At 58.0% G+C, this 14,916-nt stretch overlaps 6 protein-coding genes across 6 annotated transcripts; 4 read left to right on the forward strand and 2 right to left on the reverse strand.

Moving 5' to 3' along the window:
• The first annotated feature begins 22 nt into the window (after positions 1 to 22).
• On the forward strand, positions 23 to 2,368 carry SCHCODRAFT_02590818 (PLP-dependent transferase). The gene is made up of 4 exons (XM_003027508.2): positions 23 to 270; positions 318 to 1,072; positions 1,131 to 1,487; positions 1,543 to 2,368. Exons 1-4 carry the CDS (start codon positions 70 to 72, stop codon positions 2,114 to 2,116), a joined length of 1,887 nt encoding a protein of 628 aa, XP_003027554.1. The 5' UTR covers positions 23 to 69; the 3' UTR covers positions 2,117 to 2,368.
• Positions 2,369 to 3,106: 738 nt separating this feature from the next.
• On the forward strand, positions 3,107 to 4,815 carry SCHCODRAFT_02672291 (tannase and feruloyl esterase; the record flags this gene model as incomplete). Its single annotated transcript, XM_003027509.2, has 3 exons — positions 3,107 to 3,494; positions 3,543 to 4,225; positions 4,279 to 4,815. The coding sequence occupies 3 exons, from the start codon at positions 3,107 to 3,109 to the stop codon at positions 4,813 to 4,815; spliced, it is 1,608 nt and encodes a 535-aa protein (XP_003027555.1).
• A 292-nt stretch (positions 4,816 to 5,107) lies between these two features.
• On the reverse strand, positions 5,108 to 6,745 carry SCHCODRAFT_02517028 (uncharacterized protein; the record flags this gene model as incomplete). The annotated part of the gene is made up of 3 exons (XM_003027777.1): positions 5,108 to 5,434; positions 5,548 to 6,066; positions 6,542 to 6,745. 3 exons carry the CDS (start codon positions 6,743 to 6,745, stop codon positions 5,108 to 5,110), a joined length of 1,050 nt encoding a protein of 349 aa, XP_003027823.1.
• A 151-nt stretch (positions 6,746 to 6,896) lies between these two features.
• On the forward strand, positions 6,897 to 9,063 carry SCHCODRAFT_02752654 (tannase and feruloyl esterase). The gene is made up of 3 exons (XM_050347266.1): positions 6,897 to 7,523; positions 7,585 to 8,267; positions 8,321 to 9,063. Exons 1-3 carry the CDS (start codon positions 7,175 to 7,177, stop codon positions 8,855 to 8,857), a joined length of 1,569 nt encoding a protein of 522 aa, XP_050197958.1. The 5' UTR covers positions 6,897 to 7,174; the 3' UTR covers positions 8,858 to 9,063.
• A 1,918-nt stretch (positions 9,064 to 10,981) lies between these two features.
• Positions 10,982 to 12,667, forward strand: SCHCODRAFT_02602778 (tannase and feruloyl esterase; the record flags this gene model as incomplete). Its single annotated transcript, XM_050344048.1, has 3 exons — positions 10,982 to 11,330; positions 11,395 to 12,077; positions 12,131 to 12,667. 3 exons carry the CDS (start codon positions 10,982 to 10,984, stop codon positions 12,665 to 12,667), a joined length of 1,569 nt encoding a protein of 522 aa, XP_050197959.1.
• Positions 12,668 to 13,099: 432 nt separating this feature from the next.
• Positions 13,100 to 14,630, reverse strand: SCHCODRAFT_02752656 (RTA1-domain-containing protein; the record flags this gene model as incomplete). The annotated part of the gene is made up of 7 exons (XM_003027778.2): positions 14,217 to 14,630; positions 14,019 to 14,163; positions 13,855 to 13,967; positions 13,780 to 13,802; positions 13,651 to 13,728; positions 13,290 to 13,593; positions 13,100 to 13,233 (listed from the first exon to the last, which is right to left on the reverse strand). The coding sequence occupies exons 1-7, from the start codon at positions 14,347 to 14,349 to the stop codon at positions 13,100 to 13,102; spliced, it is 930 nt and encodes a 309-aa protein (XP_003027824.1). The 5' UTR covers positions 14,350 to 14,630.
• Positions 14,631 to 14,916: the final 286 nt, after the last annotated feature.

The raw sequence follows: 14,916 nt of genomic DNA on the forward strand, positions 1-14,916 counted from the left end.
CATGTCGACGGACCTGCACTACTGCTTGCTCTTGACCCTCACACCCGGTACCACGGACATACATTCGTAATGGCCGTCGAGACTGCGAAGGCTGCTGAGATTCCCAACGTGCCCCTCGGTCTTGGGGTACCCCCATTCACCCCTCACGCGATTTCTGTATCGCTGCCGAAATGGCAGGACAACGTTGACTATGAAGAGGGAAACCCACGCGTCACGGACGCCATGGTCTCTGGATACCCCCGGTTCTTTATACCCTTGCCGGCGCAGAAGGTGCGTTGGAAGTCATGATGGTCAGCGAGGGTGCTCATGATGATCAGCTCGCAGCGTTCTGCGCGCGCAAATTCGGCACGGAGGGTGAGTCATGCATGCTCTTCGCGACGCGGAAGGTTGCGGATGAGTGCCGCTCGTTCATGAAGGCGCAATCGCCCACGCCTGTCGCGCCGCGGATCGTGCAGTACAAGATCTCGCCTGATGAAGAGGTGCACCGACAGCTCCCCCGCGGTACGGTCGCTGCGCAGGAAGTCGATCTCTACCTTGTGCTTTTCCCGAAGGACTTCTTCCCCTACGCCAAGCAGTTCTGGCAGCACTCTGGCATGGGCGTCTCGAGTCGACTGGCCGAGCACTGCTTGACGATCCTATCACCCGAGGACGTTCAGGTCCCACCCACGTCCCCCACCAACGGCACACGACCCTCCTTCAAGGCCGTGAATAAGCATTACGCGGTCAAGAAGCAGCGCCAGCCGTCCATCGACGAAGTAGACGACATCAGCCTCGACACATCCTACTACCTGGAAGAGCGCTATGGGCGCAACCTGCCGCTCGCTGCCGCCACCGCTGCCAAACGCGCGCTGCGCCGCAGAATATCAGGCGTGCTACTACATGACACCCCGGACGACCGGCGTCCAGAGCCGTCGGCGGGGCAGCAGGACGCCGCCGTGGGCCCTAGCTCCCGCGGGGTGGCAGACTTGTCGGAGGACGATGTGTTCCTATACCCCACTGGCATGGCGGCGATCTGGGCAGCGCATCAGACGGCGCTGGCGGCGCTCCCACCTGCCAAAAGTGTGTGCTTTGGGTGAGTTCTGTTGCGTTGAATGAATGCGATGTATCTATACTGATGATGACTGCGACAGCTTCCCCTACACCGACACCTTGAAGATCCTACAGAAGTGGGGCCCGGGCTGCCACTTCCTCGGGCTGGGCACGGATGCAGAGCTGGACGAGCTAGAGCAGCTACTGGAGCGGGAAGCCGCGGCCGACCCGTCGAAGCCGCCCGTCCTCGCGCTCTTCACTGAATTCCCGTCAAACCCGCTTCTTCGTACTGCAGACCTGCCGCGTTTGCGACGTTTGGCGGACAAGTACGACTTCCTGGTTGCCGTGGACGAGACGATTGGCAACTTTGTCAATGTCGATGTGCTGCCGTACGCAGACATCGTCGTGAGCAGCTTGACGAAGATCTTTAGCGGGGATGCGAATGTCATGGGTGGCGGGTACGTCCATTGCCTGTCCCTCGCCCCCCGACGGACTGCTAACGCATTCTTTCAGGCTGGTCCTCAACCCCCGCGGCCGACACTATGCCAAGCTCAGAGCACACCTCGACTCCACCTATGAAGACGTCGTCTTCGAACAAGACGCCCTCTACCTCGAGCGCAACTCCCGCGACTTCCGCCGGCGCATCAAAGTCATAGACGCCAATACCGAAGCCGCCTGCGACTTTTTCCACGCCCGCTCCCTCGCCTCCCCGTCCCCTCCCCCTACCGCCGTGATTAAGAACGTGTACTACCCCAAGTTCGAGACCCCGCAGCACTACGCGGCATGCCGGCTCCCCGGCGGCGGCTACGGCGGGCTCTTCACGCTGACGTTCACGAGCATGGACGCAGCGAGGGCGTTCTACGATGCGCTCGCGTGCTGCAAGGGTCCGTCGCTGGGAACGAACTTCACGCTGGCGAGCCCGTACGCGATCCTGGCGCACTATGCGGAGCTGGATTGGGCGGCCCAGTATGGGGTGGAAGCGAGCTTGGTCCGTATCAGTGTAGGGATGGAGGAGAGGGAGAAGTTGATGAGCAACTTTGCGATCGCGCTGGAGGCGGCGGAGAAGGCTGTTCAGGCCTCTGCTTGAAGGGCTGACGGTTCTTCAGATGGCGGAGAAGTTGTTGGCTATGGAGCCTGGTATACTGTCGCTGTTTTCCATGGACGGAAGGTTGTGTTTCTCTCCCATTTGATCCAACTCATCTTTTGCATTTTGTATCCAACTACAATGCTTTGCCGTGTATCCAACTACCACGCTCTGATCTACTTACGCACTGCACGCTGTATCCAACTACGCACGTCTTGTATCAATAGAACTGATTGCTCTCTGCGCACCTTCCTCATCTTCGTACACGTCGTCCCCTCCCGTAAGGCCTGTAAGTCTGGGCCAATATTGGAGTTGCCATTTTGGAACAATAGCAAGGATGCCACGTGATTGTAACAGCATCAGACCGATCGGCCAGCTACAGCTTGACTACGCCCCTCATCATACCTCAAGTGTACAGGATGCAGAGTGAGTCGGTGCGACCTTCCTCTATACCACTGCATCTGGCACTCGTGTGCTCTTATCCCCTCCCAATGAGCTTCGATTCGAGTGCATGGGCTCCGGTCCAGGGGCCCGGGCGCATGTATGCTACTCGTCTCGTCCAAAGGGCGCGGTCTTGGGCGCAGTTTCGTTGTCGAGATGAGGGCTGACGATTACTTAAAGCAAGATTGGTGCTCTCCCGATTGGCTCCTTGCACCCGACCCCACTTGAGCACTCGCCGGCGCCTGCTGTACGCCTATGGTGGGCTTTTGATGAATAGGCGAAGCCTCAAGCTCAGGGTAACCCTGGCGAAATTATTGGCGACCTCGGACTGACTGGTTGACGGTACACCCTTCGGACCGCTTGTTGGGAGCTTGCGCCTTTCCTCAATATCCCCCTATTGCTGCCAGAAAGCGGCACTAACGACCTCTGCGTTGCCGGGTGCGGACATGGGCCTGAAGCGAGCTTCGCTCAGCAGGGTGCTATTCTGTTACGAAAACAATCGGTTCTTCTCGCTGGGATGTAGCCGAAGTCCCGCTCGGGATAAATATATATATGAGGGCTCATGGACAACGTACCCCTCACTCCCTCATGTCATCCTACCGCTCGATACCCGGAGTGCTGCTCAGCACGCTCGCGCTCTTGGGTGTCACGCATGTCCGAGGAGACTTCGCCTCCGACTGCTCCGCGCTCATTGACCAGATCAGCCTCGACAACGTCACCGTGCTCTCGACGGACTTCGTAGCGGCTGGCACGAATGTGAGCCTCGGGAACGTCCCTGCTTCGTGCAAACGGCCATCGCACCATGTCGCCAGTTCTGACCTCTGTCGCGCGGTCATGAATGTCTCGACCTCTGCACGTAGCGGAATACGTATGGAGGCATGGTTCCCGAAGAACTATACCGGTCGATTCTTGAGTGCAGGGAACGGCGGTCTCGGAGGATGTAAGTTTTATATAGTTACCCAGCATATCTCGTCTGATATGAGTGCAGGCATTCAGCACGACGACCTCGACTACGCTGCTTCGCTAGGCTTTGCTGCCGTCGGCGCGAACAACGGGCACGACGGCATAACCGGCGAGCCCTTCTTCAACAACCCGGATGTCGTTGCCGACTTCGCCTGGCGTTCGCTGCACACTGGTGTCGTCGTCGGCAAGCAGCTTGTCGAGACCTTTTACGGCGTCCCGCACAACAAGTCATACTACTTGGGATGCTCCACGGGTGGCCGACAAGGCTTCAAAGCGGTGCAGGACTTCCCCGACGACTTTGATGGCGTCGTCGCGGGTGCGCCCGCCTTCGCTTGGACGGAGATGTTGTTCTGGGCCGGCACGCTGTTCATGACGACCGGGACGCCGGAGGACCCGACCTTCGTGTCGACTCATGACGGGTGGACAATCATCCATGACGAGGTGCTCAAGCAGTGCGACGCGCTCGACGGTGCAGCAGATGGCATCCTCGAAAATCCCGACCTCTGCAATTTCGACTTGACGTCGCTCATCTGCGCAGACGACAACGCGACGAACTGCCTAACGGAGACACAGGCGGAGACCGTACGCGCGGTACTCAGCCCCGTCTACGATAAGGACGGCTCAGTTCTGCACCCACGGATGCAACCAGGCGCCGAATACCTTGCGGGCCTGGTTGCGTCCACCGGGCAGCCCAGTGCGGTCACCACGGTCAGTCATTCGGTACTCTTGGCCACTTAATCCTTGCTCACAAGAACTGCTAGGATTGGTACCGCTACGTCATCTATAATGATACCACCTGGGACCCCACCACCCTTTCCCTCGACGACTACACCGCCGCCAGAGTGCAGAACCCCGCTGGCGTCGACTCCTACAAGGGCGACCTCTCCGCCTTCGCCGCCTCCGGCGGCAAAGTCCTCCACTACCACGGCCTCGCGGACGGCCTCATCACCTCCGACAACTCGAAGCGCTACTACGCCCACGTCCAGCAAACCATGAACAAACAGCCCGCCGAGCTCGACGACTTTTACCGCTTCTTCCCCATCAGCGGCATGTCGCACTGCATTGACGGGCAGGGCGCATACCGCATCGGCAACGTCGCGGGTGCGGCGGGGATGAGCGCGGATGAGAATGTGCTAATGTCGATGGTGCGGTGGGTGGAGGAGGGCGTGGCGCCGGAGGTCGTGCGCGGTGTGGACGCAAACGGGACGTATTGGCGCGCGCACTGCAAGTGGCCGAAGACGAACAAGTACGTTGGGCCAGGGGCCTACGAAGACGAGTCAGCCTGGCAGTGCTCTTGAAGCTCGAGGAACACACTACTGTATATTCTTCGGGGTCAGATGCTCAACTTACTGCACCTCTAAATTTAATCGAGATAGCATAGAAAACATTCCCTTGGTCGACGCCTTTCAATCGGAAGCTCGTAACTCTTACTATTTGTGAATAATTCGCCTATCATCCATATATATGTGTGGCATCCTACCTCTAACTGCAATAATTCAATTGAATCATACGCGCGCGCGATAGCAAGTGCACCGAACGCGAAGGGAAGAAGGAGAACAAGGCGTACCGTGCAGTACATCATCTCACACCCTATGAGTAGAGAACCGAGCGAACGACCGAAGCAGGCGGCTCCCTCCCACCAGAGACCTTGTTCATGACCTGAGCCCAGCCATCGAAACCATACTGCTTCTCTGGGTAGTGCCGGAGATAGTTGACGGCCTGGAGTTTTGGGAACCAAGTGGAAAGAATGGACGCGACTGCGTCGGCGTCGCCAATGGGCGAGTAGCCGACGTTGAGGTAGGCGAGGGCGCTGCGCGGGTTGCGTAGGGTCTCGTCGAGGTCGGGCAAGGCGACGACCCGGGTCGCATCGAAATCAATTGACAGGCGGCGGAGGCGCGGGGTCCTCTTAGCCAACACCTGAAGGTCTTCGAGGGCGAGCGGAAAGTCATGTACAGAGCCCGAGCCCGAGCTACGAATCCAGAGCTCCTCCAGAAGAGGCCACGCCTTCGCCAGCCTTGCGAGGCACGCACCGTCCAGCTTGACATGGCGCGATGGAATGAGGCAGACGGCGACGAGGTTGTGGCAGGAAAATAGTGGCTCGACGTCCTGCCAGGGGATATATCCGTTCCTGCGGCCTCGATCTTTAGCTGGCGCATCTTCGCGCCGTGTTTTTTGAGGTTCTCGCAGAGATAGCGCGGCGAGCATTCGAAACTGCTTCGTATGGTCACCGAAACGAGACTGACGACCGAGAGCAATGAGAGAAAGGCGATGATTGTGCTGTCCCGTCCTTGGCTGATGGTCAGGGATGTTAGGGACGCAAATGCGCGTGCCGTGAACGCAGATGTGTCAAAGGATAGGGAGAAAGGGAAGGCAATGTGAAGTTCTTGGAGTCGTGGAAGTCGCGCTATCGCCTTCATGATTCCACGGTCCACGCTGGACAGGTGAAGGCTTTTGAGAGTATCGCAGCCGAGGAACAGGTCGGCTGGGCACTTAGCTAGGTGGCAGTCAAGGGTGAAGGAGGACAACTGGGGAGTTTGTTGCTGTAGCGCCTTGAGAACGGTCAAGTCGAGGTACCAATTTTTGACAGCTGCCTTATCTTCGTGGCGCCTACTGGTTTTGTAATCGAGTGATGAGGGTCCTCGAGGCACGGCAGCAGTGCAAAGCTCAGCGAAGGATCACTCTCGCAGGTCAACTCCCGAAGGTTAGGCAGAAGTACGTCGCCATCGAGTGCCGAGAGGATGGTGGCAATGGCCTCTGTTGTGGGATGGACTTCCGCGACAGACGCAGGACGCATGATGAGTACGGAGTATATAAGAGTGCCTTGTTGTCGATTGGACCGTCCGCGCTTGGGCGGTGGGATGGGAGTGACTCCCACGCCTTCGTACCCTACCCCTTCAGAGAGAGATTTTTGACGAAGCTTGCATACATGCGTAGCTTTAGAAGGTGATGTGGTTGCGGATTCTCGCGAAAGACCATCTACATAACATGAGTCTTGTTCTCGATGTAATGTCGCGATGAACTTACTGTCTGACTCGGGTCTGTGAGGTCTGCTACTGATTGTGGCAAGCAGGCAAAGAGCGGACCCAGCGACGAGAGTGAACGCCATATTATGGGTGCAGCGGTCTCAAAGAAATCACTACATGTTTGCGCCAGAGCGACCAGGGACCTGTTGTTACAGTCCGCAAAGATGAGGGTGCGCAGTTCCAGAATTTGCACGACGCGATGCATGTGAGTCTGAAGGTCGGGCGGGAGCACGTCGTGGTACAAAGGCAAGTCTCAATTTCCGAATCGGGGAACAGCCCTTTATTTATGGCACACGTGGTGCATATCTTATCAGATTTGCTGCGGCGACCCCTCGTCCAAAGCAACCATGAGTTCATGACCTTTGTCCTTGGCTCCGTTTCCCAATAATCCTGTCATGTCGATGACCACGACCGCATGGCCGGCCTTATGGCCAGGCTTCTCGTCATTTTCCTCGAGTACAATTTACCCGCCGTATCCTTGCTGGCGACGGTCACGGGCTCCAACGAACTATCGGAGGGAATGATACTGGCTCTCGTGTTCCTGTTCGCGTTGCTGGGATGAATTCGAAGTTATCCCGCGCGCTCCGCATATAAATACCGACGTGGAAGGTCATGGATTCCGTGTACTCCACTCATGGCGCCCCTCCGCTCATTTCCAGGCGCGCTAGTGGGCGCGCTCGCCCTCTTGCGCGCCGTGAATGCCCAGGACGACTTCGCCTCGGACTGCTCGGCATTCATCGACAAGATAAGCCTCGACAACGTCACCGTCACCTCGACCGACTTCGTGGCAGCGGGTACTAACTTGACCGTGTACGTCCCTGCCTCGTGCGGGTCGCCGTCGTATCAGGTCGTCAGCACCGACCTCTGTCGTGCGACCATGAACGTCACGACCTCTGAGCGCAGCGGCATACGTCTCGAGGCCTGGTTCCCGCAGAACTACACTGGCCGCTTCCTGAGCACCGGTAATGGTGGTATCGGAGGATGTGAGTGCATCCCTACCATCATCAATCCGAATTTAGGGGATCTTGTCTAACGTACGCTCAGGCATCCAGTACAGCGACATCGACTATGCCGCCTCTCTAGGCTTCGCCGCCGTCGGCGCGAACAATGGTCACGACGGGATGACCGGCGAGCCCTTCCTCAACAACCCGGACGTCGTCACCGACTACTCCTGGCGCTCGCTGCACACGGGCGTCGTCGTCGGCAAGCAGTTGACCGAGACCCTCTATGGCGCCCCGCACAACAAGTCGTACTACCTTGGCTGCTCTACTGGAGGCCGGCAGGGCTTCAAGGCCGTGCAGGACTTCCCGGATGACTTTGACGGTATTGTGGCGGGTGCCCCGGCGTTCGCATTCAATGGGCTGCAGTATTGGAGCGGCTCGTTCCTGCCTGTCACCGGAACCCCGCAGGACCCAACATTCGTGCCCACGGATTTTTGGGCGCAGAACATCCACGCGGAGGTACTTAAGCAGTGTGATTCGCTCGACGGCGCGACCGATGGCGTCCTGGAGAACCCGGATCTGTGCGAGTTCGACTTAACCCCGCTCGTCTGCACCGACGGCAACACGACCGGCTGCCTGACCGAGACACAGGCGGAGACCGTGCGCACCGTGCTCAGCCCCATCTACGACAAGAACGGCACCCTCGTATACCCACGCATGCAGCCGGGCGCAGAGGTTCTTGCTGGCCGTGCACAGTTCGGGGGCCAGCCCTTCCTGTACTCCACGGTAATTCTAATTCCTACAAGCCTTCGATCTCGCTCTCATCCCCTTGCCATCAGGATTGGTACCGCTACGTCGTATACAACGACACCACCTGGGACCCCATGACCCTCTCCCTCGACGACTACGCCATCGCCCGCGCCCAGAACCCCGCCAACGTCGAGACCTTCGAGGGCAATATATCCGCCTTCGCGGCCTCCGGCAGCAAGGTCCTGCACTATCACGGGCTCATGGACGGTCTCATCTCTTCGGAAAACTCCAAGCGGTACTACAAGCTCGTGCAGGATACGCTCGCAAAGGGGCCCTCCGAACTCGACGAGTTCTACCGCTTCTTCCCCATCAGCGGTATGTCGCACTGCAGCGGCGGCGATGGCACGCACCGCATCGGGAACGTCGCAGGTGCGGCGGGTACAAGCGCGGACGAGAACGTGTTAATGTCGATGGTGCGGTGGGTGGAGGAGGGCGTGGCGCCAGAGGTCGTGCGCGGTGCGGACGCGAACGGGAGGTACTGGCGTGCGCACTGCAAGTGGCCGAAGACGAACAAGTACGTTGGGCCAGGGGATTACGAGGACGAGGCGGCCTGGCAGTGTTCTTAAAGCCCGGGGACTCGGAGCACACCTACAATACTCGCAGCGGTCAGAGACCTAATTTGCTGTACCTCTGATTTTGATTAAGATAGCATACTGTATGTGCGTCCGTACAAAACCTTCCATAACGGGATGAAACGGAGCCACGTGCTTGCTCCTACCGCGAGCCAAATCACAGCCAAACTCTGAGCCCTAATGCGGATAACGCCTACTATCCTCGCCAGACGAACCCCTCGAGCTAGTCGAGTGTCGCTAGTTAGAGGCGCAAGAAAGTAGCTGGGTCAATGCGCAAGGCGGCGTGAAGCCGCGAAGGGCAGAGGAGCAGCGAGGGAAAAAAGATGGGGTAGAGGGTGAGAGAGGTCAGAATGAGAGGAGGAGTTTCCGCCGGACCAGAAGACAGTGGTAGCACCACAGGACCCCTTGAGCGAGTCAAGCGCCTGCGGTACAGCAAAGCCAGCTGATAAATCGGCGTACGCGTCCACCAGCTAATGCCCGTCGCAGCAGCACAGGTACACGCGTAGCGTGATCACTCTGTGGCCACTTCGAATTACGTCCCGAAAGACAGCCGTCGCAAATGTGGAGCGAGGGAGGGAGACTGGGAGGTAGCGGGGATGAGATGGAAAAGAGAGTCGAGAGTGAGGTGCTGTTGCGAGCGCCAGCGAGCGGTTTTATATCGACCGCGCAAGATGTCTCTCATGTGTTACTGCATGCTGTGTGGTCGGAGGGGATCTGGAGTTTATAGATGCTGTGGACTTTCCAGCGTCAAACGGACCCGGAACGCATGAGCCCCTGCAGAGATATTGTCACTCCGTCAACTTTGAGCTTTGACGTAATCGAGGTGAAGCCTTACAGCGATCGTCAGGCTCGTAGTCACCTCCCTCCTTGTGGAGCGGCGGTGATTTTTGTTTAGTTGGAGCACGTACAAACAGAGCTAATAGCGCACGGCGGAGACATGGATGGTGAGCCGTAGTTAGCTCTCTCTTCTGCTCGTCCTCCTACTGCTGTCGGAGGCCACAAGAAGGTGGAAGCGTGTGATCAGGGCCCCTCCCGCTACGAAGGAAGTCCAGAAGCCCAGGAGCCCCGCCTGCCGAGCGCTGACTTCGTTTGTTTGCACACGCTCCAACTAAACAAAAATCAAGACCGCTCCACGAGCGGAAGGGTGACTACTAGCCTGACAATTGCTGTATGGCGAGCAGCGTCCACAATGGGTGCACTTCGTGGCGAAGTCGTGAGAGTGGCTGAAAAGTAATTGTCGTTGTTTGTTTGGCTGAATGTCACATCGGAAAGTTCCGCGGATCAAAAGACTAATTCGACTAAGCCCCTGTCCTCCCGCTCGTTGTCTGCAAGTATCCTCCTGCTGAGCGGCGAGCCCGGCAGAAGGGAAGTTGCATGCGAGATGGTGGATGTATCAAAATGTCTCGCCGAATACTCATCCAACAGTCCCAGCCTCAGATGCGGACGAGCTGGCTCAATCAAGCTCATGTTCGTCGCAAGGAATCTCGAGATGGTCAGCCAGGCCCATTGATCCTATTTGAGGATGCAGAGGAAGCTGAGGGTGAGACGAGATCCTACAGGCATTGTATAGTCGTGGAAGTAGCGCTCGACGCTTGTCCAGCGCCGCCATTTGGTGGCAAATTTGTGGCGACCGGCGTCATTTCGGCGTTGACCGGGTTAGTCAATCATTGCGCCTCCCACAGAGTCACAGCCATGTACCCGTCTATTCCATGTAAAGACTGTAGAACGGTTGACACAGAGATTGCGGATAACAAGGCAGACTCCTGCGGAAGCTGCGGATAGATGGCCCACGGAAGCGCACGTGGTGAATATCTTATCAGATTTTGTGATGCGACCTCTCGCTCAGAGCAACCATGACCTCCTCCTGTGCAACTCCGCTGGCCAAGTATTCTGTCCGGCCCGCATGATCAGGCTTCTTGTGTCAGTTTCCTCGAGATCAATTTACCCGCCCTCTCCTTGCTGGCGACGGTCGACCGGTCACGGGCTGCTCCATCGAACTTTTGCAAGGTTTGATTCTGACCCTCGTGTTCTCGTTGCTGGGACGTTTCCGAAGTCGTCCCGCGCACTCCGCATATAAATACGGATGTGGGGTATTATGGAGCTCTCGTCTACTCCCTCATGGCGCCCTTCCGCTCATTTTCCAGCGTGTTGCTGGGTGCTCTCGCCCTCCTGCGCGCTGCGCATGCCCAGGACGACTTTGCCTCGGACTGCTCGGCGTTGTTCGACAAGATAAGCCTTGAAAATGTCACTGTCACCTCGACGATGTTTGTGTCAGCGGGTACGAACTTGACCGTGGTCGTCCCCGACTCATGCGGGTCGCCGTCGTATCAGGTCGCCAGCACCGACTTCTGCCGCGCGATCATGGATGTCACGACCTCTGAGCGCAGCGGCATTCGCCTCGAGGCCTGGTTCCCGCAGAACTACACCGGTCGCTTCCTGAGCACTGGTAACGGTGGTATAGGAGGATGTAAGTACAAGCCAACATCATCAACCCGGAGTTAGTATGCCTTGGCTAACACGCGCACGCGCAGGCATCCAATATAGCGACATCGACTATGCTGCCTCGTTAGGCTTTGCCACCGTCGGCGCCAACAACGGTCACGACGGCATGACCGGCGAGCCCTTCCTCAACAACCCGGACGTCGTCACCGACTACTCCTGGCGCTCGCTGCACACCGGCGTCGTCGTCGGCAAGCAGCTCACGGAGACCTTCTACGGCGCACCGCACAACAAGTCGTACTACCTCGGCTGCTCGACCGGTGGTCGGCAGGGCTTTAAGGCCGTGCAGGAATTCCCGGACGACTTCGATGGCGTCGTCGCGGGTGCGCCGGCCTTCGCGTTCGCTGGGCTGCTCTATTGGAGCGGCTCGTTCCTGCCGGTCACCGGAACCTCGGAGGATCCGACCTTCGTGCCCACGGACTTCTGGACGCAGAATATCCACGCGGAGGTCCTCAAGCAATGCGATGCGCTCGACGGCGCGACGGATGGGGTGTTGGAGAACCCGGACTTATGCAACTTCGACGTGACGCCACTCGTCTGCACGGACGGGAACACAACGGATTGCTTGACGGAGACGCAGGCGGAGACCGTGCGCACAGTCCTCAGCCCCATCTACGACAAGAACGGTACCCTCGTGTATCCGCGCTTGCAGCCTGGCGCGGAGGTCCTCGCCGGCGTTGCCCAGTTCGGCGGCCAGCCCTTCCTGTATTCCACGGTGAGCTGACTTCCCGCGGGCCTTGAATCTCGCTCTCAACTCCCATATACAAGGACTGGTATCGCTACGTCGTCTACAACGACTCGAACTGGGACCCCATGACGCTCACTATCGACGACTACGCCGTCGCCCGCGCCCAGAACCCCGCCAACGTCGAGACCTTCGAGGGCGACATCTCCGCCTTCGCCGCCGCTGGCGGCAAGGTCCTGCACTACCACGGACTGATGGACGGCCTGATCTCCTCGGATAACTCGAAGCGGTACTACAAGCTCGTGCAGGACACTCTTTCGAAGGACTCGTCCGAGCTCGATGAGTTCTATCGCTTCTTCCCGATCAGCGGCATGTCGCACTGCAGCGGCGGCGACGGCGCGTACCGCATCGGGAATGTCGAGGGCGGCGCGGGGACGAGTCCGGACGACAATGTCCTGATGTCGATGGTGCGGTGGGTCGAGGAGGGCGTGGCGCCGGAGGTCGTGCGCGGGGCGGATGCGAATGCGACGTATTGGCGCGCGCATTGCAAGTGGCCGAAGACGAACAAGTATGTCGGGCCGGGGAACTATGAGGATGAGAGTGCATGGGAGTGTTCGTAAGGAGGCGGATTCGGACGCCTTGCTAGGTATACCCTTGATCAATGAATTCTATACTCCAATCGATCATTCGTCGTTCGTTTCATTTGCATCCGTCCCTTTGACTTCTTCGCTTTCCTTTGCCAATGTCAGAGATGCTCAAGCCCGCAGATCATGTGTAAAGTCTTTGGAAGCGCGCACAGGCGCCGCTGCATCTCTGGGTTGAGTACACTACATGAGGATCGCTGCCTAGTACAGCATTCAGCATAGCTACTGTCGGTGTAAAATAAGTTATAGTCCTTTGAGTGTCCGTAGCGTGGGTCGTAATCTCTAAATAAATCGTGACAAATAAGTGATCCGCGGCTAGTAGGGTAGGAAGGGGAATGGGGAAAGGATGAGGGCGGCGAGGAAAATGTGCTCAAAGGAAAAGAAGCGCGTGCACGGTCAGTGGCGCTCTCATGCGACAGTTGCCGTACTGTACTCAAAGGGCTTCTCCTGCATGATCGACGCCGGCTCGCGCAGCGTCCAGCCGGGGTGGAGGAAGTTCAGGCAGTACATCGCAACAACCACCATCGCCGCGTCGAAGACATCTGCAATGACCGTCAGTATGCGCTCTTACAACCCAATCCCAAAACCAAATACTCACTGAACCACACTTCCGTCGTGATGATCTCGCCGTTCCAGCCATCCGAGAGCTCAATCAGGCGGTAGACCGCCCGGATGCACAGCAGCACCGTCGTCACCGTCAAGCACGCGATGGTGAGCTTGAGCAGCGTCGTGAGCGCGCCGCGAGGAGGAGTGAGCGTCGTCGTTGACGAGGCGGCGGCGGCGGCCTGCTTGGGGTGCGGACGGTCGGTGAAGTAGCGCCAGAGGAACTCGATGGCGAAGAGCGTGAAAAAGACGATGACGGCGAGCTGGAACGCGATACCGCCGAGCATGATGTTGCCGCCCTACAAGGAGATTAAAGGGTGAGGAACGCCACCTGGTCAAAGGCACGAGTGACTCACGAGCTCAGCGCCGTCGTGGTCGTCAGCGGAGGCAGCAATGCCACCGCCTGCGCCTTGAACCACAAGCGAGATGACATCCTATACCTGGGGTTAGCCGAGATAAGACGCGGCGCGTATTCAGTAACATACGCAAGAGCAAAAGATAATCGTATCTGCAACGCCAGTCAGTAAGGCGTACGCGCGTTCAACGGCATGACTACTTACACCACCGTGGGCTCAAACGGCTGTACGCGGGACCCAAGCGGCGCACAAGTCGTCCCATCATGACGAAGTTAGCGGCCAGCAGTGGCGTGGGCGCGATAATCGTGGTAACAATCCTATGAGACGCGGTGAGCAATGACCTGAGCATAGCCTGGTGAAGCGCTTACTGAATCATGTACGGATCGTCCGCGAGGATGTTGCGATTGCTCCACAGCCTGCCCACCCATCCCAGGCACTCGAGCGCGCCGCAGAGCACGGCGGTCGCGAAGAGCCACCATTGTCGATACCAGATTGTTTGGCCGAAGTGGGCGGCTGAAAAGAAGGGTGAGCAGAAGATTTAAGGAAGGGGAAGGAGTTGAGCTTACCAGTGGTGAGACCAAAGAGAACGAGATACAGGATACATATCCACTCTGTTGGGACATAGCCGTACGAGGAAAGCTCGTCAATCTGCTCTGGTGTCAAGTCCGAGAGGGTGATGTTGGCGTATTCGTCGGACATGATTGGAATTGGGGTGCTGTCGTATGGGAGAGAGGGACGAGAAGGTGAGGGGAGGAGGGGGAGGGGGCGGATGGTGAGTCAGTCACCGCGTAGAGTCTTATATACCACTGCCACAGTAAATCCTCGTTGGTTAGAATAAGGTAGGTGGGTCGTGCTGTCAAGGACCCCTGGGCGGGGTTCCGGAAAGGGATCGTCCCAAGTCTTTGTGCTACATCTGGGGCACCCGTGTTTCCGGCGCGCCCATCTAAGCCTTACCATGTCATGACCAATCCTACCTTCCTTCCCACCACGTAGCGGAATCGGCACCGCATAGACATCGTTATCACTGCGATTGGCGGTGCTATAGGGTGCGATTGAGCCGCGCAGCCAGGGGGAAACTTGCGAAACGCGTCCACGGAGTAGGTATTGCGAATGCATTGTATAAGTGGGCAGTGCGAGTTGACAGGGTGTAGACGAGGGAGGACAAAGGCAGGCGTTGGCTTGGCACCATGCAAGACATAGAAAGGAGCGAGGTACGCTGAGTCTGCGAAGGTACTGGGAGTGACGATCCTGCAAGACTGTTACATC

The sequence above is a fragment of the Schizophyllum commune genome (assembly GCF_000143185.2).
Source record: "Schizophyllum commune H4-8 unplaced genomic scaffold SCHCOscaffold_12, whole genome shotgun sequence".
In the NCBI taxonomy this organism is placed as follows: Eukaryota; Fungi; Basidiomycota; class Agaricomycetes; order Agaricales; family Schizophyllaceae; genus Schizophyllum; species Schizophyllum commune.

Bases quoted from the DNA above. Each gene is read 5' to 3' on its own strand.
- SCHCODRAFT_02590818 (XM_003027508.2), top strand. From the start codon at position 70: ATGGCCGTCGAGACTGCGAAGGCTGCTGAGATTCCCAACGTGCCCCTC. The intron at 271-317 runs GTGCGTTGGAAG...CATGATGATCAG, and splicing joins TACCCTTGCCGGCGCAGAAG to CTCGCAGCGTTCTGCGCGCG. The intron at 1,488-1,542 runs GTACGTCCATTG...GCATTCTTTCAG, and splicing joins GCGAATGTCATGGGTGGCGG to GCTGGTCCTCAACCCCCGCG.
- SCHCODRAFT_02752654 (XM_050347266.1), top strand. From the start codon at position 7,175: ATGGCGCCCCTCCGCTCATTTCCAGGCGCGCTAGTGGGCGCGCTCGCC. The intron at 7,524-7,584 runs GTGAGTGCATCC...ACGTACGCTCAG, and splicing joins TAATGGTGGTATCGGAGGAT to GCATCCAGTACAGCGACATC. The intron at 8,268-8,320 runs GTAATTCTAATT...CCTTGCCATCAG, and splicing joins AGCCCTTCCTGTACTCCACG to GATTGGTACCGCTACGTCGT.